Genomic DNA, 26,167 nt, shown 5'->3' on the forward strand with positions numbered 1-26,167 from the left:
TACCTTTTCAAATCCATTATCTGAATCATTTAAAAAACACATTAGGGACTTCCCTGGTAGCCCAGTGGTTAGGGATCCGCCTTGCAGTGCAGGGGACACTGGTTCAATCCCTGGTGGGGAACTAAGATCCTACATACTGCATAACAACTAAGTTCTTCTGCCACAGTTAAAGATCCTGCGTGATGCAATGAAGCAAAATAAGTTTAAAAATATTAAAAGCTTACATACATGTGTATCTTCTGTTTCTTCTTACAATCAAATAATTAAAAGTAAATATTAGCCACAAAAATTGTATTTCACTAGCACCAAAGTTTTATTAAGTAAGGCATGAAAAAGTGAAAGTCACTCTGTCACATCTGACTCTTTGTGACCCCATGGACTGTAGCCCAGCAGGCTCCTCTATCCATGGGATTCTCCAGGCAGGAATACTGGAGTGGATAGCCATTCCCTTCAGATTGAATTCAGGTCTGCTGCATTGCAGGCAGGTTCTTTACCATCTGAGCCACCATGGAACCATGGAAAGGCATTGTAGGTCGCCCTTCACAGAGCACTCATCTTGTTCCATTGGCACTTAACATCTTAAACCACTGTTGTCCTTATGACCATTTAACAGATAAGCAAAGTGAGGCATAGAGAGCTTTCGGTGGTTCTTCTTAACAGTTCATGGGAAGTAAAATGAAGATTAGAACCAAACAACATTGTCCAAATTATGATATATGTGCTGTGAATCACTAAGCTTTTTTAGTGGCTTAGATGCCCAAATAAACCTTTTTTTTTTTTTTTTTAATTTAAAAAGTCTGATGGAACAGTTTTTTCTGCTATCAATTTGAACCTCCTGATTTAATTGTAGTCACATTTCAGTGGTATTAGTGACTAAATCCATCACAACCAAGTTTGTTTCACTAGTTAATATACAGTCATTCAACCCAGTTCTCCCTTCTGTGTTCTTATAATTATTGGTATTATTTTATAATTGTACATTGTGGCCTTGAAGTCACGTTGGCTGTAGGGCCAGCCACATGCATTACACAGTTGAGCGCTGTTGGTGCTTCAGGAATTATCAAGCCCTCTTGGAAGGGGTCCAAGTCAGACTCCGTATGTACTTAATTCTGGTTGGTATACTGCCAGTGTCTTAACTTTGATTTAAATACAATTTTAACAAGTAATGTTTATTATTAACATAATGACTGCTGCAAAGTGCCCACACTTCAATAGTATTTTTGGAAGTCAGATATTGGCACAGTGGATCATTTTTCTGTATTTGGCTTTTTAAAAATTATTATAATTTAGGTGATATGATCCATACTGTGTAAGTCAGTTCAACTAACAGAGAAATATCTTTGGACACATGGCTAATGCAATGCGCTCATTAAAACCCTCTTATTTCCTAGACTTCCTGGACACCGCCACCTTTATTATGCCTTCCTCTCACAGGGAAACCCACTCTACCCTGCCTTCCTATTTAAGTATTTTTGGTAAATGGCTGTTCATAGCACATAACTCAGGCAGTAAGGCGCCCCCATCACGTGCAGTAGCTTGTATAGGTAGGGAAGTGGAGGTTCATCATGGGTGGTAGGGGGTACCCCAGGGTTGGCTCTAACTGTGACAGGCTTGTCTTTCCTTTTTGAGGTGGATCCCAGCCCTCAGTATCGGCTGACTTCCTTGATTGGATACATGAATAAAATAAGGTCTTGATGCTTCTGAGGCAGCAGGTTCTCTTAATTAGCACAGGGTATTATTAGATATCCAAATTCGATTAAGGCAAGCAAATGAATTGTTCTTTCCAGTTTTGTCCACCTCCAAGATTTGGGGTTTGCTTCAGCTGTGTATTTTTTAAAATGCTGAGTGGAGCTGGCGAGCTGCTGGAGTTGGCCCAGCTCATATTGGTTGTGCACGTAGGTGGGTCCTTAATTTTGAGACCTCAGGTGTCCTGGCATTGAGGTGATAATCAGGTGGAGGGCAGCCTTGTACCTGGCCGGCTGCAGAGCATTTCTTGGGATAGGACATCCTTTCTGAAATTCTGATCTCTTCTAAGGTATCAGTTGAAGTGACTAGTACTCTGGAGTCTTGAGTAGTAAGAGGTCTTCATATTTAAACATTTGGAGGTTCAGTGATACATTGCTGGTACACAAGAAAAAAACTAACTTTGGAAACCAGTGTGCTGTTAACTTATAAATTTGAATATTTGCATATCCAAGAACTTCTAGTAATTTTTACTCCTAGGTGTGTTTCTCAGAGAAACCATAGCACTTGCTTGGCAGGGGACAAGCAGAAGGATGTTAGCAGCAAGGATGATAGCAACAGATCAGAAACACTTTAAATGAACAAGAGAATCAAAATGAATTGTGGAATATCCATACAGTGGGGCTTCCCAGGTGGCATGGTGGTAAAGAACCTGCCTGCCAATGCAAGAGATGCAGGTGTGATCCCTGGAGGAGGAAATGGCAACCCGCTGCAGTATTCTTGCCTGGGAAATCTCACAGACAGGGGAACCTGGTGGGCTACAGGTTCCATGGGGTCGCAAAGAGTTGGACACGACTGAGTGAGCACACACACACACACCATACAATAGAGTCTGATAAATCATAGTGAAAGTGACGGGACAGAGTATAAACAAAATCATGGTGGGATCTTAGTAACCTAATGTTGAACTGGAAGAAAAATCTTCTAAGGCTTAACATGGTGTGATAGCCTTTTCGTGAAGCTAGTAATTGTGCACAGTAAGATAATGTACTATTTAGGCATGCATATTTGTGCTGTAACGTAAAAAATAATGAGTTAGGGGGGAGCACAATAGAGAGTATTTTAGTGATTGAGTTTACAGACTTTCTCTATTTTATCCAAGTTACAGAAAGGGGGGCTCAACAGAGTTGCCAGTATTGGGGGGAGTCTTGTCTTCATTTAAGAATTGAGACTTCCTCTGATCTTTGAATGTTGCAATTTGGCTGGTGATGCTGTCAATCATACTTTGTTTGAATAAAGAAACAGTCATTGCCAGGCTCCCTTTCTACCCTCCCCTCTTAATTTCAGTACTGAAATTGTGGAGCTGAACTTGGCTCTCGGTGTTCTTGTGTGTCTCCTGGAGGATGCTGGTCCTTCTAGTCCGGTGCTGAAGATCGCTTTCCTCTTTGGTAAAACAGTGTTCTAGCCGAACAGTCCAAAACCTACTGAAGATTACAGCCAGGAGTTTCCCCAGTTCCTGTTCCCGACCCAGCAGCAGAGCACAGGCCAGAGTGGACACACACGGCTGGCTAAGCTCTTCTTTCAGGGAATAAATCCCTAGTGCATAGTCTGATGAATTTGAGCAAATTCTGGGAGAGAGTGGAGGACAGAGGAGCCTGGCATGCTGCAGTCTGTGGGGTCACAAAGAGTCAGACACAACCTGGCAACTGAACAACAAAAAATGCGTCGTCGGATGCTGCTATGCTTTTAGAAGTAAGAGCAATCGAGGGCCCAACATCCTGTTAAAGTGAAAGTGTTAGTCTCTCAGTCGTGGCCCACTCTTTGCGACCCCATGGACTGTAGCCCACCAGACTCCTCTGTCCATGGGATTCTCCAGGCAAGAAGTGGGTTTCCTTATCTTTTTGACTTTAAATACCTTGTTACTTTTTCAGTTGATTGGAAGAGGAAGCCTGGGAGACTAGAGATAGGGAAAGAGCAGAGAGCCCTTACTTACCTGCCGGGGCTGTGTCTGAGGGTCAGAGTGGGGGTATTAAGCATAACCATTATCAATTCATGACCCTCAAGCTTCATTTCTGACTCATTGGTTATGTCTTGTGGTTTGTATTTTCTTACTAACCTTTTTTCAAAATTTCCATACATCCAAATCAATACCTGCCTCATATCTCCTTCACAGTTCTCCCTTTTGGGTACTTTTGATCAGGGAAGGCCACTAAGACAAGTCCCAGTACAAAGAAGAGGGACGAGCCAAAAGTCACCCCTTAAATGTCCTTTAATGGACTGTGTATGACTTACGCTGCAGCGGGATAGACGCCAAACAGCTGTTCAGCGTAATAGGACTAGATTGCACTGGAGAGAACTGAATGAGGGTCTGTTCTGGGCTCACACTGGGCGTGTAACGGTTGCAGAGGCTCTTCCAGCCCTTTATCCTACAGGGAGTTTGTCATGAGGTTGTTCTGGTGTGTTAGCTTGCCCCTGGCCCCAGAGACCCCAGGTTCTTGGATGGCCTTCTGCTTGTTGAGGATTTACTCACCGTGCTCTTGGTTAAGAACCAGAACTGCAGAGGCTTCGGTTGACTCATCTGTCAAGTGGGGGATTGTACTAGATTATCTTTAAAGGCCTCGCCTGTAATTTTGGTTTTAAAGTGGTGGAAATTGAGTAGAGGTTTGGGCAGACCATCATCTGCCTCCTGATGTTTTTTGTTTGAAAGTGAGGCAGGTAGAGATGCTGCGCTCATTTAAGAAACAGAGCGGACAAAATGCATAGTCACTGGCCCTGCAACCAGGACAGATCTCCTTCTAGGGTTTTTTGAAGTCTGGATAACTTGACCTATGTATGTAGAGCCCAGAAGGAGCTCAGTCAATAGTTAAATAACAACAGCTACAAGCTGAAAGTAGGAGTAAGGGGCATTCCTTCCCCAGCTCCCTTGGATGAGCCTGCTGGTGAAGCTTTCAATGCCATGTGGGCTCTCTGAGGGTGTCCACCATCTTCTTCCCCTCTGGAGAGGCGTAAAGAGGAGAATGTGGGCTGGTGGTCAGAGCATGTGCTTTGGACCTGATAATTGCCAGTTGAAGTTCAAAAGCTTCAAAAGCTTTGACTTTAACAATCAAACAGCTTATGACATAGGGAAGGAGATGCGCGCTCCAGTTATCTGGGGCCAGGGAGCTGGCCAGCCCTGCTGGAATCCTGCCTTTTTCACCCCTCTCGCCAGCTGCCAGGCCACAGAGCCCGTTTTGTGAAAGATCCGCAAGGAACAATGAGGGAAAACAGCTTCTGTTTTATTAGATTAGATGAATTTATGTGCCTGGGGGCGGGGTGTCCAGGCGCTGGGGGCGGGGAGGGCAGCCGTGGCCCATGCGGTCATCACTGAAGTGATGGAGCACCACCCGGGTTGGGGCGGGGGGCAGCGGGTGCGGGATGGAGGAGGCGGAGCTTGTGGAAAGAGATTTCTGCAGTCTGTCTGGAGAGCTGCCCAGGTTTCCCAGCCAAAAAAACAAATAAAAATAAATAAAAAGGCAAGTGCTGAGTGACACAGATTATGATATTAAAAAAAGGATGCCATTGAAAATATGCTAGGACCCCGCGGCTGGGCTGGGGAGGAGGAAGCGTGTGAGCGAGGGGGGTGGGGCGGGGGCGAGGAGGGGAGAGCGGTCTGACCCTGGGCACAGAGAAGGGTGGACAATTAAATTGCCCCCATCCAAGGGGGCCCCCCATCCCGCCCCACACCCTTGTCAGAGATCCTAAAAATAAGGATTTGTCTGCATTGCAGGTTGAGGAAATTGCAGGGTGAAAAGCTATTTGAGCCTTTCCTTCTTCTCATTCTAATTCATCAGGAAGGGGGAAAAAAGCCCCAGACCCCTCCTCTTTGGTGTTAGTCTCACAGCCACATAAATAACCTTCCCTGCCGGCGCCTCCCCTCCCCCCCGGCCGCGCGGAATCTGCACTGGCGGAATCCGCAGGCGCCCGCGTTACGTGCAGGGGAGGATTGTTGACAAGCGCTCCGAGCCTGCCTCGCGCGCGCCCTCCCCTCCTCCCGCCCGTCCTCTGTCCTCCTTCCTCTCTGTCTCTCTGCAATGATCCGGCTCTGAGGATGGCTGCTCCACGGGCCTGTCAGGTGCAGTTTTTGGTGGCTTATCTTGAGGAACCTGGGATAGAAGGTCTGTTCCTATGAATAAAATAAAAAACCAAATAGCTCTAGATTTGTTTCAGGCTGCTGTGGCTTTTGTTGGAGAAATAGGCCTTTTGTGGGTTTCCCTGCTGGGGTCCTGATTAAATCCATTATGGATGGCAAGGTGCTGTATATATGTATGAGAGTATGTTTAGAAAAAAAGTGTTGGGATTTGCTTAATATTACTATTCTTTCGGCTTTGGTATCCTCCCTGGGGGCAGTGGTGGCTCCTGCAAAGGCACTGTGGAAATTTACAAGAGAGGATTCATGTCGCTCTTAAAGCATTGAGCTCTGTTGACCATTTTGGCCAAATCTGCAGTTTTAGTCAGGCTTGTATGGATCTCGACCTTTCTTTGGGGACTGAATTGCCATCCAGTGATGGCTGGCCCCCTTTATTTTATTGCTAGTTTCTGTGATCATTTCCCAGCATTTAAAAATAGATGTTTGATTATAAATTAGTTCATCCTCTGCCATAGCTTTGGTCTCCTTTATAAACAGTATGCATGGTTTTCATTTCCCTTCATACTTTGTTTCTCCGCCTCTTGTCCTCTTTCCTTGAAAAATGGAGGAAACTGAGGCATGTAAACAGAGACTCAGTGCTTCTAGGTTAGACCTAAAGGTTAAACTTTGAGTGCTCTTGGTTCTGCTCCCATATTTCATGCATTCATACATGTTTGCATAAGTATAAACACAGGTGAATTTTAGCGGCCGTCAATTTTAGGTGCCTCAAATCTTTGCCTTGTTACTGGAGTTCTGCTTTCTGTACTGTTTCCATTACATTTCAGCCGTGGAAAGAAGGTAGCTCCAGGAGGCAGTAGGCCTCTCTGAGCTAGCTTGCTTGCTGTCAGCAGATTTTTGTTTTTTCTTTTGGACTTTGAATATCCCACTTTATCCTTTGTGATATTCATCTGAGAAGTGGGTGTGCAGTTGACTTATCTGCATGTAGCGAGGTATGAGTGCACGGGAAAGCTTATACCAAAGAGTTCAGTACTTTGGTGGGGTCTGTTTTATGGGCTTAGGGAATAAAAGACTGCCAGAGATGTTTGGGGGTGAGGATGTCACTGTTTACCTTTCTGAATTAAGTTGTCAGGACACTTAAGCGTTTGGAGTTGTGCCTGTAAGCTAATAACTTTATGGGATTTGTTGATTTGTGTTAAAGCCAGCTTTGTTTAACTTTGTAGAGACTTGTTAATATTGGAGAACTGGTTTCTTTTGGTGACTATATTTTGTGGGGTAAATGTAATGACTATATGAAGCTTTCCTATTCTCTCTCTCCAAATAAACACACACACACACACACACACACACACACACACACGTTTTAATTATAGGTAGAATGTCACTATCCGGGAACATGCTCTGCTTACGGAAAATCTCCCTTTGAGAAGCATAAGTTACAGGATTTATAAAACCAGATTTTGGCATGTCACCTAATTGGAACAGAAGACTTTGGACATGCTGGTCTTGTTTATCTAAAAGAATTTTGACAAAAATGCGCGGGGTTCCCTTCCGCTGTGTCTGCCTCTAAGTTCCCAGGCTCTGCAGTGGTCCATTGTTCTGCAGCTCATTTTCCACACCAGCGTAAGCCCAACACTGTCTTTAATCACTTCTTTTGAATGTGGAAGGCAGTCTTCGACCTCTCCGACGCTCGGCACTGGGCCACTTGTCCAGCACACCCTTTTACTTAGCTGACAAGAGACCTGAGTTTCATGTTTTAGGGGATTCCAAGGATTTGTGCTTTTGACAGACACTTACAAGTAGGTTGACTGGTTTGCCAGTGTAAACACGGCGAGGACCCGGGATGGGGGCAGGGACCGAGAGAAGGCATGACCCTGAGATGGGAGACTGAGGGCGACTGGATGCAGGTGGAGCTTTTCGTCATAGAGCAATGTGAATGCTTGTATTTCAGTAATCATTTGTACTCAAAAGACACTGTCCCTGCTCTGATTGTTGTAGGAACCATTTGAAGGGTGACGGATGGGGAGTGTAGGGAGAAGAGCCTTCGCCCTAAAGAAGTAGAGGAGTTGTGCTCACACACACACAGTGCACTGCTTACTGGCATCACCATCAGAGCCTCAGTGGCTTCTGGGCCCATTCAGACATTTTTCCTAGAGATCGCGGACCCTTCCGGTGGAGGCACTTCTGTGAAGTTCCGCTGTGGCATTTTGGTCCTTGTTGGAGCCTCCTCTCCTCTGACTCCTGTCGGGACGTGGGGAGGAGAGGTCTTTTGTCTCCTGGTGGTGCTGACCAGTTTGGGGTTTAGTCAGAGCAGCAGTCTGGTCCCCCTGCTTGGGTGTACTTATGACCTGTCTGCTTGTTCCCTTTGTGCCTCGAGGTGAGGAGCTGCCTCCTGGGCTAGGGTTTCTGTTTGGCTTTCTTCCTGTTCACATCTCCCAAATTGAGTCATTTGCTTGATTCTGTAAAGAGGAGAAAAGGATGAGGGTCAGATATTTTCCTTGCCTGCCCGGTGGCCCAGCTTTTCTGTGACATTATCACTGTCAGGTTTTGAATGAACACCCTTTCTGAAAAGATGTCCAAGAAGGTTTTCTGGAGAAAAAGTCTGGCTGTGAAGGGTTCCTGGGGGATTCTGTAATCTGCCTGCCTCTCTGTCAATCTATGTGCTTGCTTGCCTATCTATCCATCTATCTTATCTATTTGTCCATCTGTCTGTCTGTTGTATTTATCCATCTATCCTTCCACCCATACCTCCCTCTCTCTACGTTCTGGGTGCACGTGCATCTTGGGGGCTCTTTTGAGGGGCTGTTGGGGCTGTGTTTTCCTGGCTGGAGTGGGAAATCGCCATCGCTGATTTGAAAGCAGACAGAGGGGCGCCCTGGTCCGTCAGGGGCCATCCTCCTGAGGGAGCGGGCCACATGTCCTCCAGGAGCTGAAGTGGTAAAGCCCGCTCATCTGTGCTTCGTTGCCCACGAGTGTGGCAGTGACACCATGCCTCAATGACTGTGGTTTGTTCTCAGCCTCCTTGGTGTTTTGTGGTGGAGAGGGTGTCAGTGGACCGGCCTGGGCTTCGCTTTGCAGACCCCCCTGGCCCTGCTCACCCGCTTCCCTGGACCCCAGGATCGATCCAAAGGCTCAGCTGCTGACCCGAGTGTGTATAGTTGGGTTTAAACTACATTTTCATGTTGACTCTCTGAAGCTGGCCCAGCCAAGTTTCCCCTAGCATTCACATGTACAACGCAAACAATCCAATTTTTCTTTCAAAATTTGAGTGAAAATAGGCTTTATTTTCCACTAATCATGGCAGCAAAACAGACATTCTAAGTACCTCAGAGAGGGTCCTACCTCTGCCAAGGGGACTGCTTTTATGTCTTGCCACCCCCCTCCCTCAACACACACACACACGCACGCACACACTCGCGCTGCTGCTGCAAATGAAAGCTCTCTTTGGATGCTTGACTGTTTAATATGTAATGTGATACCTTGTCTCGCAGTGACAGGGTGACAGACGGGCATTGGCTCCATAATCAGAATTACCTTTTGTGCATCTCTTCTACAACAAAGCCGAATACACTGACTCTCCCTAATATGCTAATACGTTTGGTGTGCTCCAGATGTTTTGGAAGCTCGGGAACAGCTTCAAAGGTCTCCTTGTTTTTCTTTCTCTTTAACCCTTCTCTAGGCCTTGCTTTTATGAAACAATCGTTAGAGTTTTCTTCCATTGTGTATTTCGTCCTGTATGGGTAGCTAATAGGAGGACTGGGAAAACTTCTTTGTGTCTAAAACATCATCAAATTAGAAGCACTGCCCATGCTCATCCCCCCTTTCAGAGGATGGGACAGAATTTCCTTCTCTGCGTACATTTCTGTTCTGAAATCTGTAGCTCTCATCACCGCTTAGCTGAAGGAATCTTTGGCCTCATTTGTGTTTCAAATGTCCCAGCCCCCTTTATGTTACAGCCAGAGGCAGAAGTTCCCGCACACACACGGGCAGCCCCCAGCAAGGAAGCTGCCTTTCTCTGTGCTGCTGCTGTTCTGGGCTTAGCCAGGACCCGTTTGGGGGTATTGCCGGCTCACGTGGGAGGTGGGGTGCAGAGCTGCTGAGTTCTGTTTCCTCCGGGATCTCCGCTCCTGGGCACGGACACTGCCCTCGGGGTGGCCTGTGCCTCGCCGCCCTGTCAGCTGATGGTGACTTGCCGAGGTTGGAGGCAGTGCCCAACCCGCCTTTACCGCAGTGACTTGGAATTTTCAGCTCATATTTATTGCTTTTGTGAAAGACAATAGATGTGGTTTAATTTAAGTTCAACCTACTGAATATTAATAGAGGAGAACGAATGCCCGAGTGGGTGGGTGGGGGGGCGCAGAATGTGTGCGCCTTCTGCTTCTCCTCTGTTTAACCTACTCTCCCCACAGAGGTTTGTGTTGATGGGGGAGGGGTTTGGGAAAATAAAGCCAGTTTGTGTGTTTGAAGGAAGGGATGCTGTTTGATTCTTTCTCATGGACTAAAAATCATTGTAAAAACTGGTGGCGGGGCTTTGTTCCGTCGGGGAGAGGAGAGGCAGCCCGCGCTGGCTTGCATAATATTCTCGTAATGGCTCGTCTGCCCGGTGGTGGTGTGATCCACCTTGCTGACCTGGCTCTTCCTGGATTGGCAGGTGGTATGAGTTGGATGAAAACCTTCAAAACGAAATAGGGTAGCCGGCGCACTGGAGATGTGAAGGGTGGGGTGGGGGTGTGCAGAAAAGAAAAAGCTCAAGTTTATGCAACCATATAGACTGTCTCACTGAAATAAATGAACACTTTTTTGGTGCTGGGGGTACTCAAATCGAAACAGTCAGTCATATGCAGAACAAGTCAGTCTTGCCCCCTGAAAAGGCTGGAAACAGCCGACGTCCCCCAGTTCATAGGATGGGCAAGCAGCACCTTTGTGTGGTCCCCGTTTTCCTGATCTGGAAAGTGAATGACCACGCATCTCTCCCGGGAAACTTTGGTGTTCTTTCAGGATATCAGTCTGATGAGGGCGTGGGACAATGGACTCAGTACTTTGATTTTTTTAATGGAGCTTAGTCTTGCCACAGCATTTCAGAGCATTCTCTTCCTCAGCCTGACATTGAGCTCCCATACAGTCAATTAAAATTCCCCCGTTTCATGTAAAATTTCATAATTCACTTTCCCTGAATTTGTGCTTGGGCAGGTTTTTTTTTTTTTTTTTTTTTTTAAGAAAAGAAACATTAAATCCTCGATCTAGGTGATGTCTCTGAGATGGTGGTTGTTCAGTCGCTCAGTCATGTCTGAGTGTTTGTGACCCCATGGACTGCAGCACTCCAGGCTTCTCTGTCCTTCCCTGTCTCCCAGAGTTTGCTCAGACTCATGTGCATTGGGTTGGTGATGCTATCTGAACATCTCATCCTCTGCTGCCCTCTTCTCCTTTTGCTTTCAAATTTTTCCCAGCATCAGAGTCTTTTTCAGTGAGTCTCATGAACACTTCTCTCCCCTCCCCGTTATTTGTTACTTTTTAACCATTTTTACTGTTAGCAGATTGGCTAGTTTTCTGTGATTATGGTTTCAGTGTGTCTGCTCTCTGATGCCCTCTCGAAACACCTACCGTCTTACTTGGGTACTTGGGTTTCTCTTACCTTGGATGTGGGGTATCTCTTTACGGCTGCTCCAGCAAAGCGCAGCCGCTACTCCTTACCTTGAATGAGGGGTATCTCCTCAGGGCCGCCCCTCCTGACCTTGAACGTGGAGTAGCTCCTCTCACCCCTCCTGCGCCCGCACAGCCGCCTCTCCCAAAGAAAGGCAATGCCAGAGAATGCTCAAACTACCGCACAATTGGACTCATCTCACACGCTAGTAAAGTAATGCTCAAAATTCTCCAAGCCAGGCTTCAGCAATACGTGAACCGTGAACTTCCAGATGTTCAAAAGCTGGTTTTAGAAAAGGCAGAGGAACCAGAGATCAAATTGCCAACATCCGCTGGATCATCGAAAAAGCAAGAGAGTTCCAGAAAAACATCTATTTCTGCTTTATTGACTACGCCAAAGCCTTCGACTGTGTGAATCACAATAAACTGTGGAAAATTCTGAAAGAGATGGGCATGCCAGACCACCTGACCTGCCTCTTGAGAAACCTATATGCAGGTCAGGAAGCAACAGTTAGAACTGGACATGGAACAACAGACTGGTTCCAAATAGGAAAAGGAGTACGTCAAGGCTGTATATTGTCACCCTGCTTATTTAACTTATATGCAGAGTACATCATGAGAAACGCTGGATTAGAAGAAGCACAGGCTGGAATCAAGATTGCTGGGAGAAATATTAATAACCTCAGATATGCAGATAATACCACCCTTATGGCAGAAAGTGAAGAGGAACTAAAAAGCCTCTTGATGAAAGTGAAACAGGAGAGTGAAAAAGTTGGCTTAAAGCTCAACATTCAGAAAACTAAGATCATGGCATCTGGTCCCATCACTTCATGGCAAATAGATGGGGAAACAGTGGAAACAGTGTCAGACTTTATTTTTTGGGCTCCAAAATCACTGCAGATGGTGACTGCAGCCATGAAATTAAAAGACGCGTACTCCTTGGAAGGAAAGTTATGACCAAATAGATAGCATATTAAAAAGCAGAGACATTACTTTGCCAACAAAGGTCCATCTAGTCAAGGCTATGGTTTTTCCAGTGGTCATGTATGGATGTGAGAGTTAAACTGTGAAGAAGGCTGAGTGCCAAAGAATTGATGCTTTTGAACTGTGGTGTTGGAGAAGACTCTTGAGAGTCCCTTGGACTGCAAGGAGATCAACCAGTCCATCCTAAAGGAGATCAGTCCTGGGTATTCATTGGAAGGACTGAAGCTGAAACTCCAGTACTTTGGCCACCTGATGTGAAGAGTTTACTCATTGGAAAAGACCCTGATGCTGCGAGGGGTTGGGGGCAGGAGGAGAAGGGAACAACAGGATGAGATGGTTGGATGGCTTCACCGACTTGATGGACATGAGTTTGAGTAAACTCCGGGAGTTGGTGATGGACAGGGAGGCCTGGCGTGCTGCAGCCCATGGGGTCGCAAAGAGTCGGACACTACTGAGCGACTGAACTGAACTATTAGCAGACTTACCATAGCTTTGTGGTTAAGTATTGTAAGTAGCCCTCTTCCCCTTCACAAAATTGATGATCCAAGGTGGAAGAATGAACGCCCCAGTTGAACTTTGGGTTTCGGTGTCTTACTGTGAGTTGTTACGACAGTACAAACATAGTTAGTTTCCTGGGATTTAGTGCACACTTCCCCAGAGCTTTACAGTGTCTTAGAGCAACTAGATCTCTTGCTGACTGACTCTTGCTTCCCCTGCAGTAGTGGATCTCAGAATGTGGTCCCTAGAGCAGCCAAAGCAGAGCCAGCATCTTCTGATGTTAAAAGAGCATGTTAGAAGGAGACCCAGTGCTTGAACCTCCAGGTGATTCTAACTAGAGCTCCAGCTTGAGGGTCACCGATCTTCACAGTCTGCTGAGGTTCTCTGTCACTGAACAGCTGAACTTTTCTCTGCTTTACTCATTCCTTCACTCACTCACTCACGGGCTGCCTGCTCCCTCAGCAGACCCTTGAGACCTTGCTGTGCCCCAGAGGGGAGAGCAAGGGCTTGTTCCCTGATTTCACCCAGCGGCACCTCCTTCCTGTTTCCTCCTCGTTCCAAACATAGCTTCAGAACGACCACCGCTGCTTCCTCCTGCGCCACCGGCCCCACCAGTGCCTTAGCTTTTGTTTTTAGGTGATTGCAGATAACCACCTTTGCTCTCTTTGCTTTGCTGTTGGCAGCTTTGCTTGCTCTAGTGATTCATCTTCACTGCCCTCCCCTCTGGCTTGCGCTGCAAGTTCAGGGCTCCCTACTGCTAACACACACACACAGGTATATCTCCTGTCACTGCTAAAATTTAGATTTGCTGGATTATGCCTCTGTCCCCAGGGCCCTGGCATATGGTAGGTGTGCAGAAAATAGTTATATTTCCTTCCTCCTTTCCTGCTTTATTCTCCTTAAAGTCCTTTTGTACTATTGAAAAATGTGAATTCCACTAGGAATACACTTTTATTTTAGAGATATATGCCCCCTTAAATGTTAGTTTCATATATGGTTCCGTAACAAGAATTTTTATTTCACATTCATCATCCTTTTCAAGTGTGGTTGTTCATCCATTGACTTGTATTCTGTCCCTGGGCTAGTTTCCTAATCTCGTTTATAAGTGTGCTGTGCATGCTCCTGCTGTCTGGGGGGCTGTTGTGTGGTTGTGTTAACATGTCTGGTTGGGGGGGGACCAGCCGCCACCCGTTGCCTTACTGCAGGGCCCTCATCCAGTGCTGAGCAGGGGAGAGGTTTATTTCAGCCACGTATGTAGTGTTAGAGCTGCATTAGAAAATCTAAAAGAAGCAGGTAAGACTAATTTAAATGTGTTTGATGTAACCTAATAATTTGTCCATAATATTTTTAGAATTAATATGAAATTATTTTAGAAATGGTAGTTATAGTGAGTTTTAAATGTGGTTAAATAAAAATAATCGTTCATCCTCTTACACTAGCTATATTTCAAGTGCTCAGCAGCACTGTGTGACTGGTGGTTACTCTAATGAATAGCACTGCTCTCATCTTTGAAATGTTGGCCACACTTCAACCCTCAGACCCATAGATTTCCCTCCAGTTATGTCTCCTGTTTGTCGCACGGTGCACACTCCCCACATTTTTCTCTTTCTCTGGGAAGTTGTCTGTGTTTTCATTTCCGTATTGTAGTCATGACTCCCAGAGCCCCAAGCCTAAGTGACAGCCACGGGCTTTCATTCGCTGCATTGTATTAGGTTTCCAGCCTGTGTTGTTGCTCATACTCTGAAGTGACGTAAAAACAGATGACTGGGGGATGGACGAGCAGGACAAGCCGCAGGGTTTCGCTGCAGTGTACTGTTCTCTTCCTGAAAATGCTGCTCAGTGTGTGGAATATAGTGTTTATGGCGACTAATAGGAACCACTCTTTAAACGCTTCAGCTAAAGAGGGATTTAATACAGGGACATAAATGCTTACAAACTTGCTGAAAGTGTTGAGAGAACAAAAGACTCCTGCCCTTTTGGCTTTATATAAAAGCCAAACCCTGTGGCTGTGAGAATGTAGGCACTGTGTTAGCATTTCTGCCGATGCCCAGAGGCTGGTTGACTAGTCAGTGAAACTGGGGGCCAGTGGCTGTGGACACTTGTGTGGGTTCAAGCCCCCCATTGGTAGAAACTAATTTGTACCCAGAACCCTGGATTGGATGGAAGGTGTCTGAGCTCTGGAAGGACGAGGCTTTTATTCAGCTGTTACCCATTAGTGTGACCTGGCTGCTAAACGACTTCCATATCTCTTGGTGCAGGCCCTTCTCCAGCTCGGGTTACTAGAAGCACACCCTGGGGCCCTGAGACCCCCTCTTCAGCATGGCACCATGTATGCTGTCATGGAGAATCTTTATCCTTTGAGATGGTCAGCTTCAAACGCGGCGACTCTGATGGGAAGTATTGCTAGGAAGAGAAAGTTGTCCAGTCAGATTTCTCGTTAAGAACCGATAGATGGCTACAAAGCAATGATTGATGCTTTTTCTTGGGTGGTAGTTACTGTTTCCTGAAGGCAATTCCAAAAAAGGTTTTAGTGTTTTCTGGAGTAAATATGTGGTCCTGGAAGGATAACTAGTTTGAATTGGTAATATGTGAAGTACTTTTCTTTCCCCAGTCCTGAAAGATGTTGACGTACTTGTGTCTCCTGCCTTGGCAGGCGGGTTCTTTACCACTAGCGCCCCCTGGGAAGCCCAGCTGATGTGCTTTAGAAAGAACCCTGTAGTCTATCATTACGATAACACATTTCTGCTTGTATTGCTTACTGTTGGCGTTATTTCTTTGGCAGGCATTCCACTCCTCTGTAAGGTCGAAAGTAGGATGAGGTGGGACTTCTCCCCTACATTCTCAGGGGATCCATACCTTCTGGTTCTCTTCTGTCGAGTTTCTTGTCTGCCCTCATCAGCCACTGTGTAGGGTTAACTGTGGTAAAGTGCTGCTTCCTTATGTCATGTATTTAAGTGTTTGTCCCCTTTTTTCACCTGTAGGGCTCCTTGGTAATGGCCAGTCTAAGGGATTAGGACCAGCATCAGAACAGTCAGAGAATGAGAAGGACGATGCATCCCAAGTGTCCTCGACTAGCAACGATGTTAGTTCTTCAGATTTTGAAGAAGGGCCGTCGAGGAAAAGGTTAGTACCCAAGGCTGAACATATTCGTGCCTTAAACCAGGGACTTCAAACTAGGTGCCAGTTTTGTCCAAGTGGGAACAAACTTGGGACCACTCACCCAGTCTCTTGATTTTTTTCACAAAGGAGCCAGAATTCTGGATTTTTGTATCAAATATCCTGGTTCCTAAATATTGTCCACTAATTATCATTAAAGATGAGTAAAACACACACAAAAAATGGGATGAGCCAAACAAAACAAGTTCCTGTTATAAAAATTTTGGCCAGAGAGTTGCCAGTTTGTAATTCCTGCCTTTGCTGTTCATTTTAATTTATTTTCATCAGTTGTATTCTTGAGTATATTAGATGGTATTTTGCCATTACTACAGAGGTGTAAATATGAAGATTTAAATGTGGTGTTTTTAAGAAAAATTCTCCCCTTGTTAGGAAAGCAAAATCCATTTGGTGTTAACCAAATAAGTAGGTGTGAAATCAGTTCATAGAATTAATTTACCAGCAGGTTTTTAATTTTTTTTTTTAATGACTTTCTAAAATAAGCTTAAGATAGCTTGATCAGGAAGTTGGCTATGGTAGTTTGACAAGAGCTGTGGCTTCATGGTCAGACAGTGATAGTGACATTATATAATAACACTTTTAATGGTGTGTTTTAAAAACCCTTTTTTAGTTATCTTCCTTATTTCATGTCTCATGCATGATGTGATCCCCCCCTGCCCCCATTTAGAATTTATATTTCATTTCACTCCATTTCTGTTCCCATATTCAGTGTTTTCCTGGATGACAAGATTATTTACTTGTTCTTAGAATCTGTTTGTTGGAGAGGATGGGAAAAGGGGAGGAAAATAATCTCCAGTCTGGACTTTGTGTCCCCTTTCTGTATACAGAGTTATAGTTACTTTTCAGAAACCATCTTGATGTGTGTGTCTAATGAAGAACTGAATTTGGCAGCAAATAAGGAGGAAGGGACAAGGGTAGCCATGTGTGGATACTTAACAATCTGTAATAGATCTGCACTTTAGATCTGAAATTGGAGAGCCATTAGCTGCAAGCCTTTGTTTTCCTGTTGTGTAGTGTCTGTCTTTAGAAAACTCATGGTATGGAGTCTGTATTAATTTCTACCACCTTTATCTCTTGCTCCTCCTTGGATTTGTTTTTAGTACAGTTAGCAAGCGTGTGTAAGAACTGTCTCTGCCAGTGTACTGGACCTTGTATGCTACTCTTTTTAAAGACACTTGGCTGAGTGTCTCACTGGAAACCTTTTATGTCTCAGATGCTCTGTGACAGACACTCGCTCTGCCCCAATTGGAAAAGTGCATCATCACAAGAGCAGGGGGTTAAAGGATGTGTTTTTTGTTTTTTGTTTTTTTTAAATCACATTCGTAAACGTATTGGAATGTGTAATAATACTATCCATGTTTCCAGACATGGGTGGGGCGGCGGGGGGCAGTTGTATAGCTGGCATCATTTTTCATCTGTGTTTGGAGAACAGAATTCTGTGATTGTGGTTGGAAGTGACAGTGACCAGTTATTTTAGCTTTGTGGCTGGCCATCACCTTCACCTCTGCTGGGATTGGTCATCAAGGGGGTATGAAGAAGGTCATCAGGCTTCATTCTCTTGGGGTGGGGGTGGGGAGCCCTTTGTCCCTGGCTTCGGGTGCCTTTCTCAGATGGTAGTGCTGCCGGCTTCCTCTTTGCACGCGACTGTAGTGCTGTGTGGCAGCTGTGTGCAAATCAGTCAATTAGCTTTAATTCTCCAGGGCACCAGAAAAGAGAAACTTTGTTCAGGGGAACTTAGGGAAAACTTAACCCATTGCTAATCTGTTTAATTATTAGCGTGCTGAGTGCCTTGTTTTACTGAATTAAGGATTCGTGACAGCATTTTGGGGAGTCACGATCACACTGTACTAGTGAAATCTACCCAGGGATATAGTATAGATTCAGGTTTGACAGGTTAAGCTACATTCAGAGCTGGTCTGGGGCGGCCTGCACGGCAGAAGGGAGCTTTGTTGTTTACAAAGGGATAGTGTAGTTAGGGCATAACTGTCTTGTTGTGTTGCAGGGTACACAGCAAATAAAAAATAACTTTCACTACTTCTTGGCTTTAAAAGAGCTCTTTTGATTGCTTGTTGGTATTTAGCATGAACATTTAGTATAAACTATATGGTACATGCCCTGCCTTGTCAGGCAGATCATAGGAACTGGAATCTGAGTTACTGGAGCTTTGTCAGTTACTGTCAGACTTCAGTGCCAACCTTCTTACACGTAACATACCTTTTTAAAGAAGTTATGTTGTGTCTGCTGATCCCAAGCCCAGAGTAACTAGCTAAATGGTAATTTTGAAATGTTGCTTCAAGCATTAGGCAGATTGTTGACTAGATTTTGCTTTTTACCTCGTGTCTAAAATTCCCCAAAGTACACATGCAGAGAGCATATTCTGTGATGGACCACTTGTATTCTCGGTTGACATTTAGACTTTCTGGAAGAGAACACTGAATTCTAACCAGAGTCATGGTTTATGTGTTTGTTTTGGAAAAAGCGTTAGCTCTCTCTTTAGAATGATATGAATGCTTGCTCTTTTTGTACAATTAATTGCTCTTTTTAGGTACATGTTTTTAGGGTCACCAGTTAATAATGCCTTTTGTCTTGGTTAGAAAGGGAATTTATGTGTTTGACTTTCTTAAGAAAAATTGAAATCTTAAGTGTAGACTATGCCAGCTTCAGTTTAGACCTTGCCCTAAATTTCTAGCCTGCAAGTTGAAGCAATTCCATTTTCTGATTGATGCTTGTAACACATTTCTTAAGTCTTTAGTCAAAACATCTCATGTGTTTGCACTGTTATTTTTCTACCGGAAACCCCTTAAGCTATGTTTGCTCCTGTGTAGTTGCTGCCATTGGGTTTACTTAAGTTGGGGATTTTTTGGCACATAGACAGCAGTAGAATCTAGAGTTCCAAAGGATTTATTTTCCTGTATTGAGGCAAAAATAAAAGGAATCTCTTAGTTATTAAAAGGTCATCCTCTGAAATTACTCGTTATGAAAGGAAAAACCAGCCTCTCTAGAAGGTCTTTGCCTGTTTGAGAGGCAGGGCAGCCCAGCCATTGAAGGTCTGGAGGACTCGGCACTGGTGGGATTCCTGGGTGTTGGTTTTCTGTTTCTTTTGATCATTGTGGTAGGTGAATTTGATAAATTATGTTTAAAAATGATACAGAAATTAGTTCTTACTGTTTAGAATGGAAACATTAGAGAGACTTTCAGCGTTTAATCAACCCCTTTTGAATTTGTTGGTGACCATACCTGGCTCCTTACCTCCACCACCTTAAATGGCTTCTCCCATTACACTTGATTATCATAACATTTGTGTTTTCCTGCAAGAAGTATCTGAATATCTTTTAGAAGCTAGAATGGACAGATTTTGTCAGTCAGGTGTGGATGGCCTATGAGAAACTTGGAATGGTGGTTATGGTCAGGATAGGGATTGTCTTTGTGGTGGAAAGGTGTACAAAGAAGTTGGTCAGGGTACACCTCTAAGTGGTCGTTCTCAGGGACATGCCGTGGGGACCTTGTATGTGGCTCAGTGCCTAAGAGCATGCACTGGAGCCATACCACGTGACTTCTTCTGGTTCCGTCATCTCTTTGTGACATGCTCTTGGGCAGGTTCTGCAGTGTCACTGGGCCTCGGTTTCCTCGTCTGTGAGATATCTGTGACAGTAGTAACCACCTCATGAGGGCTTTTGTGTCCTGAACAGGTTGATTCATGAAAGCTCCCAGGTGTGTAGTAAGGACTGTGCATGAGAGACAGTGCCAGCTGTCAGCAGCAGCTGTGACGCATGGACTGCTGTGTGGGGACACGCAGACGCATGGGAGGCTTCTCAGGTGTGTCTTAGAGGGTTTGATTTATGCAAATCGCGATTCATGTCTTTTCTCCGTGGCACCACCATCAACACCATCTGTGGGTTGATGGAAAAGTGTAGGCGTGTGTCCCTCTTTTTTTTTTTTTTGAAGTTACTGAGTCACAGGAAGGACTGTAATGGTGGAGTGTAAATTTCTTCCACAAAGCTTCGTGTGACCAGGTATTTGCCTACACAGAGCAGCATGAGGGGGCCAGGCTATAGTTTGTGAAGGTGCTGTCTGGACTCTTCACATGTAAGTCACACGCAAGCCCTTGGGGGTGGTCCCTATTTTTAATAGTACTTAATACTAAGATGCCCTGACACACTTTAAAAAGCAAACTACATAAGAGTCTTATGTAGTTTAAAAAAAAAAAGTGTGGACCATGCCTCTGCAGGGACAGAAATGTTTTCTTTTTGTTAAACAAAGAGCTGCTATATTTTAGTTATTTGAGCCTTTGGTAGTGTAAGAGTTCAAAGACAGCCCTGCTCTAGGAGATTGGATTTTGAATGTGGAACATTATTTTAAGGTTGAAGACGTGGTGATGTTTAAGTTTTGGAGATGAATATATGTTCAGGATGATGCTAATTCTCCTAGGCTTTTAATGGGTATTCCTTTTATAGCTGAATTGTCAAATATAAGTTTTCCTTATTTCTGTTCTGAGTTACTGTGTTAACATAAGATAATTTGCTACCTCCAAGTTTAGAAGGAAGAAGGACTTGCTTGGCAGCACTCAGTGTTAGAAATAGGAGTTACTCAGTGTGACCCTCCATAAGAATTAGAATTTTCAAAGCCATGATAGTTTTTACATATTTGTTGAGCAGAATGCACTAGTAGTATAGTTTAATGTCAAATGCACTACTGAGTTCAGAGCTATCTTGACTGAAACATATTTTCCATTTACAGGAAGTAGAAAAGGGGCAAAATTGAGGAACTGAATAGTATTTGGCACCTTTAATAACTGTAGAAAATAATCTGTGTATTTAAATAAATGTAAATAAATGGAGCTGGGTCCAGCCTGCTTGCCTGCGCAGTTTACCTGCACAGTTCTCATTTCTGGTGGTGGTCTTTCCTTCCTTTTGATCTGAATGGATTTCTGTTATCATTTTCATTTGGGTTCTAGCTGTAGGGCTTTAACATACCTAATTTCTGCTGGTGTTGAATGAATCTCAGGTTTTTTATGTCTGATATGGTCTTTGTTTCACCCTCACTTTAAAAAAAATCTTTCTACTGGGGTTGTAGAATCACATGCAGTTGTAAGAAATTCTCATTCATTTTTGGAAGGTATTTTTGCTGGGTATAAAATTGTAGGTCAGTAGTTCCTCCTCCCCTCCCCTGTGGAATTTGTTGAAGGTATAGCTCCACCATCTCCTGGCTTGTAGTGAGTGTCCGGCAAGAAGCCTACTTCTAAAGTTTTTTTTTTTTTTTTTTTTAATCTATCATGTAATTGGAGAAGGAAATGGCAACCCACTCCAGTATTCTTGCCTGGAAAATCCTATGAACAGAGGAGCCTGGTGGGTTACAGTCCATGGGGTTACAAAGAGTCCGATACAACTAAGCGCGTACACCATCATGCAATATGCTTTCATATAGTTTTCTTTGATTCTTGTATTTGGGGTTTATAGAGCTTCTCAGTTCTGTAGACTTTATCAGTTTTGGAAAAGATTTCAGTAGATACAGTTTGCATGTGTGTTCCCCCTGCTGGGATTTCAGGTGCATGTGTATCCAGGTGCTCCAAGTTGTTTTCACAGTTCATGAATGCTCTGTTCATTTTATTCCAGTCTTTTTATTTTAGATAATTTCATTTTAGATAATTTCAGTCTAAAATCTGTGGACGTGTATTTTCCACTGCAGACATTGTTGTCTTTTTAATTGTTTTTATTGTCTGTCCTTGAAGAAGGAAATGGCAACCCACTCCAGTGTTCTTGCCTGGAGAATCCCAGGGACAGTGGAGCCTGGTGGGCTGCCATCTATGGGGTTGCACAGAGTCGGACACGACTGAAGCGACTTAGCAGCAGCATTGTCTCTCCTAATATAGCTTAATCTTCTCTACCTTCTTAAACATAGGGAATGGAGTTATAATAGATGTTATTAGTGTCTTTGTCTGCTAATCTATCTTCTGTGTCACTTAGGGGTCAGTTTGGCTTAATTGATGTCCCTCCACTCAACACAGGTCATGTCCTCCTGCTGTTTTGCTTGCCCCGTGGCTCCTTGTTGGATGCCAGGCATCATGAGTTCTCTTCTTTTGGGTTCTGGGTATGTTTGTGTCTCTCTGACTCTTCTTGAGCATTGCTCTAGGGTATGATTAGGAGAAGGCAATTGCAACCCACTCCAGTACTCTTTGCCTGGACAATCCCATGGACGGAGGAGCCTGGTGGGCTGCAGTCCATGGGGTTGCGAAGAGTCGGACACGACTGAGCGACTTCACTTTCACTTTTCACTTTCATGCATTGGAGAAGGAAATGGCAACCCACTCCAGTGTTCTTGCCTGGAGAATCCCAGGGGCGGGGGAGCCTGGTGGGCTGCTGTCTATGGGGTCGCACAGAGTTGGACACGACTGAAGAGACTTAGCAGCTTGATTAGGTTACCAGGAAACTTTGAGCCTTTTATGCTTTGTTAGGTAGGGCCAGAGAGCAGTGTTTGGTATAGGGATAAGTTTTCCCAACTGCTCAGGGAGAGCCCTGTGAGTTATGCGTACCATTTTGGCAAAGCATGGTTCTCAGCCCTGTGTGGGGTTTGGAGAGTGTTCCCTATAGTCCTTTCTTGTGGTGCTTTTCCTTGGGTACTTCCCTCACACGTGTGTTCACTAGTACTCAGCAAGTACTTGAGGAGGGTCCTCCGAAGATTCCAGAGTTTTCTGTCTGACTTTTGCCTCTTCAATACTCCACCCTATACATTTTGTTCCTCCCCCAAATCTCAGTTCCTTCTCCTCAACTCAGGGATTCCTCTGGATTCTTCTTGCATTCCCCTCCACGTGCTCTGGCCTGAAAATTGTCTCAGGGTAGTAGTCTGGGCAGTCATTTGTGTCACAGGAACCACAGGGTTTTGTTGTGTGATGCCCATTGTCTCGTGTGGATTTTCAGTTCTTTCAGGCTGGAGGGGGATTCATGTCCCTATCGCTCTGTCTTAGCCAGAAGCAGAAGTTCCTACCTGTCCTTTGAATGTTGACTGAGAGAAACAGAGCACAGGAAATGGAACTACCATGTTTGCACTTTGTCTTAGTCACAGTCATAACCTTATGTTTAATTAGTCATCAAAAAAGAAAAAAGTGAATTGCATAAGTAGGCCCTGATGCAATCAAAGGGAAGATTTCAAAATAAAGAAGCAGTTGACTTATAAATAGAAAATCTCACTCCATCCAGAGCATGTTGGTAGTAGAAATCCATCTAAGGCCCTAAGTTGCTTCTGTTTCAAGTGACTGTTCCTGATAAATCCATGATGACTTTGTGATGATAGTGGGCCCTTCCTCCATCTCTCTGAAGGTTATGCTTTTCACCTGGTTGTTGGCTTTAGGAGGCAAAGGGGGTGGTGCCTCTCAGGGCATCCCTTCTCCTTTCCTGCTTGGAGGGGAGTTTGCATCTCTCAGCTCTGCGTACCCTGGTTAAGTGGCCACCAAGGTGAACCTAAACGTCGGGTGACTCCAGTTGAATGGTGGAGAGCTACGAGAGCCGGGGTTCTCACTGTCCACTGCAGGGTGGCCTGTGTTGTCAATGCCCCTCCCCCCAGGTCATGATTAGGTTCTTTCTTCCCTGTAGCAGCATCCCCAGGCTTTGTTCAAACCTCTCCGATCCCACTCAGGACACTGGCAGGCGTTCAGGAGTGCTCTCCTGTGTCCCCTTGGTGACATGGGGCCTGACCCTGGTGTCTGAGGAACCGTGGAAGCTGTTCTAATGATCAACATAACATCTAACTGGTTTTGCACATGTCATTATTTATGGAGGTTTATGGAATTCCCTGTTGCCTCTTCCTCTCTCGGAATTTTAACTGGCAGGTTGTTACCTGTGTGGTGTGATTTGGGGGTTTCAGAACAATGTTTTGCATTTTTTTGGTTTACAAGAAGCAGACCCTTTTCTCATTGAACGAAGCATCTTTTGGAGTCCACCCGCGTGTTGCTTGTCCCGTGTTAGGCCGTCTTGACTGCACATGACTAGTGTCCAAGAAAAGTGTATACACAGCCCATGGAATTCTCCAGGCCAGATACTGGAGTGGGTAGCTATTCCCTTCTTCAGTGGATCTTCCCAACTCACGGATCGAACCCAGGTCTCCCACATTGTAGGTGGATTCTTTACCAGTGGAGCCACAAGGGAAGGCCAAAAAACATGGAACGCTTCATGAATTTGCATGTTATCCTTGCAGGGGCCATGCTAATCTTCTCTGTTCCAGTTTTAGTATATGTGCTGCCAAAGTGAGCTATCAGGGAAGTCCCTGGCCACACCCTTTATGAAGATGCAGCCCAGATCAGCAGGAGGATCTGGGTGGCTGGGGAGGTGGGGTGGAGCACAGTTGTTGGAGGAGGAAGCAGGTGGAGCTTGGAGGAATCTGGAACTGGTAGGGATTGAGGTTCCTTGGTGACTGAGCAACCTCAGGCTGGTGTTTTCCAGGACCCTTCTATGGAACGTATGTGGGTTTGTTTGGCCTAAATGGCAGGATGGGTTGCAGGTTCCCTTTGAAATGTGTTCTTTGCACCCTCTTCCCTGTGCTTCTAGCAAAGGCACATTCTTAGCACCCGGTCCAGGATAAGCAGGGCTGAAGGTGCCTTGTGTGCTTTACTGCCCCCTGCCCTGAGCCCCTGTGTGTTATCCTGGGTTGGAGAGCGGGGAGGCAGGAGCTGGAGGAAGGGTGTCATTTCTGATGCCTAGGCTGACTGTCACTGGCCTAGTCTTCTTACGGCCGTGGTTGGGAGGCCTGGGACGTCAGGAGTGGAAGAGTGTCCCAGGGCTCCTGGCAGCTGTGTTTTGCACAGCATGGTACTGCCATCCTTTTCTGGGTTCCCTGTCCTCAGATGGAATCTCCTTACCTGCTTTCTCCAGACCATCCTCTCCTTGGAGAACCTTTCTGCCGCTTCTTTCTGTTTTCTCCTTTCTGACCCTGTGGACACGTGGCTTTAGTCTCCTGACCCCGACTCCTGACTTCACCTCTGGCCCAGCACTGTTCCTAGGTGTATCCCAGCACCAGGACTCTCGCGTTCCACGAGGCCACCGTTCCCAGGACAGGAAGACAGCCTCCCCAGGCCTTGGTGTCTGTGAGATTTTCTAAACTCTAGGAGTGCTACGGAGTCCCTGGGTAGCACTTAAATGTATGATACTGTTGTGTATGCGTATCTGATGGCAAGTGACACCTCTTGATCTTACCAAGTGACAGCTGGGCGGGAGACGTCACTAATTGATCCTCTGAGTTTAGATGGTTTAAGGTGAGATGTGTTTTTTTCTGGCATGGTCTTTTAACTAGACCTTTGATTAGAAATAGGGAGAAGAATTTTCTAGAATTGAATAGACTGGCAGCTCAGTCCCCTTGGAGAGCCTTTCTGTTGCTTACCCCAACTTTTTTCCTTAACTCTCCATGGGAGAGACGGTCTTCCGAAAGAATTGGCCCTTAGCAAGGCAGCAGTGACAGGTATTTATGTGGCACTTGTGGTGTGCTAGCCACTATTCTAAATATTCTAAATTGTTTCCATGTATTATTCCATTTGATTCTCACAGCAGTTCTTTTGATGGGTCTTTGACCATCATTCCCATATTATGAATGAGGAAACTGAGGTACAGAGAAGGGCTTGGGTGTGCTCTGCTAGGAGATGAATCGCCCAGGTTATTTCAGGATTCAGTCGATGGTGTCTGTACCTTGTGGGGAGTGGTGAAGAGCCCACTTGGACTGCTGGTGATTAAGAGATGTAGACGAGCTCTGTTTTCAAACTCTTTGGAGAGGCCGAGGGTGCTGTGTGTGTGAATCACTCTGTCCGACTCTGCAACCCTGTGGGCTGTACCCTTCCAGGCGCCTCTGTCCATGGGATTCTCCAGGCAAGAATACTGTAGTGGGTTGCCGTTTCCTTCTGCAGGGATCTTCCCGACTCAGGGATTGAATCCAGGTCTCCTGCAGTGCATGCAGGTCTGAGCCACCAGGGAAGGATTCTGAGGGCTGGGCAAAGTGACGCTTTTTAACCCGCAGAGGAGTGGGAATCTCAGGGGAGCAGGGGCCAGGAGCACTCATTTCTTCAAGGTTCCAGTAGTTGCCAGGTCC

At 45.3% G+C, this 26,167-nt stretch overlaps 1 protein-coding gene and 1 pseudogene across 7 annotated transcripts in view; one reads left to right on the top strand and one right to left on the bottom strand.

Annotated features, from left to right (window-relative positions):
• JARID2 (jumonji and AT-rich interaction domain containing 2) overlaps window positions 1–26,167 on the top strand; it is a 230,987-nt gene that overhangs the window by 123,606 nt on the left and 81,214 nt on the right. For 5 of the 7 annotated variants that reach the window (XM_043450144.1, XM_043450143.1, XM_043450142.1 and 2 more), the window contains one exon: window positions 15,910–16,051. The exons of 1 other annotated variant lie outside the window; for it this stretch is intronic. In XM_043450144.1, the coding sequence (XP_043306079.1) occupies window positions 15,910–16,051 (142 nt within the window). Of the gene's footprint in view, window positions 1–5,678; window positions 5,838–15,909; window positions 16,052–26,167 lie in introns of those variants that run through there. One more of the 7 variants, XM_043450147.1, reaches the window with a different exon arrangement.
• On the bottom strand, window positions 24,247–24,344 carry LOC122430195 (annotated as a pseudogene).

The sequence above is a fragment of the Cervus canadensis genome, chromosome 28 (assembly GCF_019320065.1).
Source record: "Cervus canadensis isolate Bull #8, Minnesota chromosome 28, ASM1932006v1, whole genome shotgun sequence".
Lineage (NCBI taxonomy): Eukaryota > Metazoa > Chordata > Mammalia > Artiodactyla > Cervidae > Cervus > Cervus canadensis.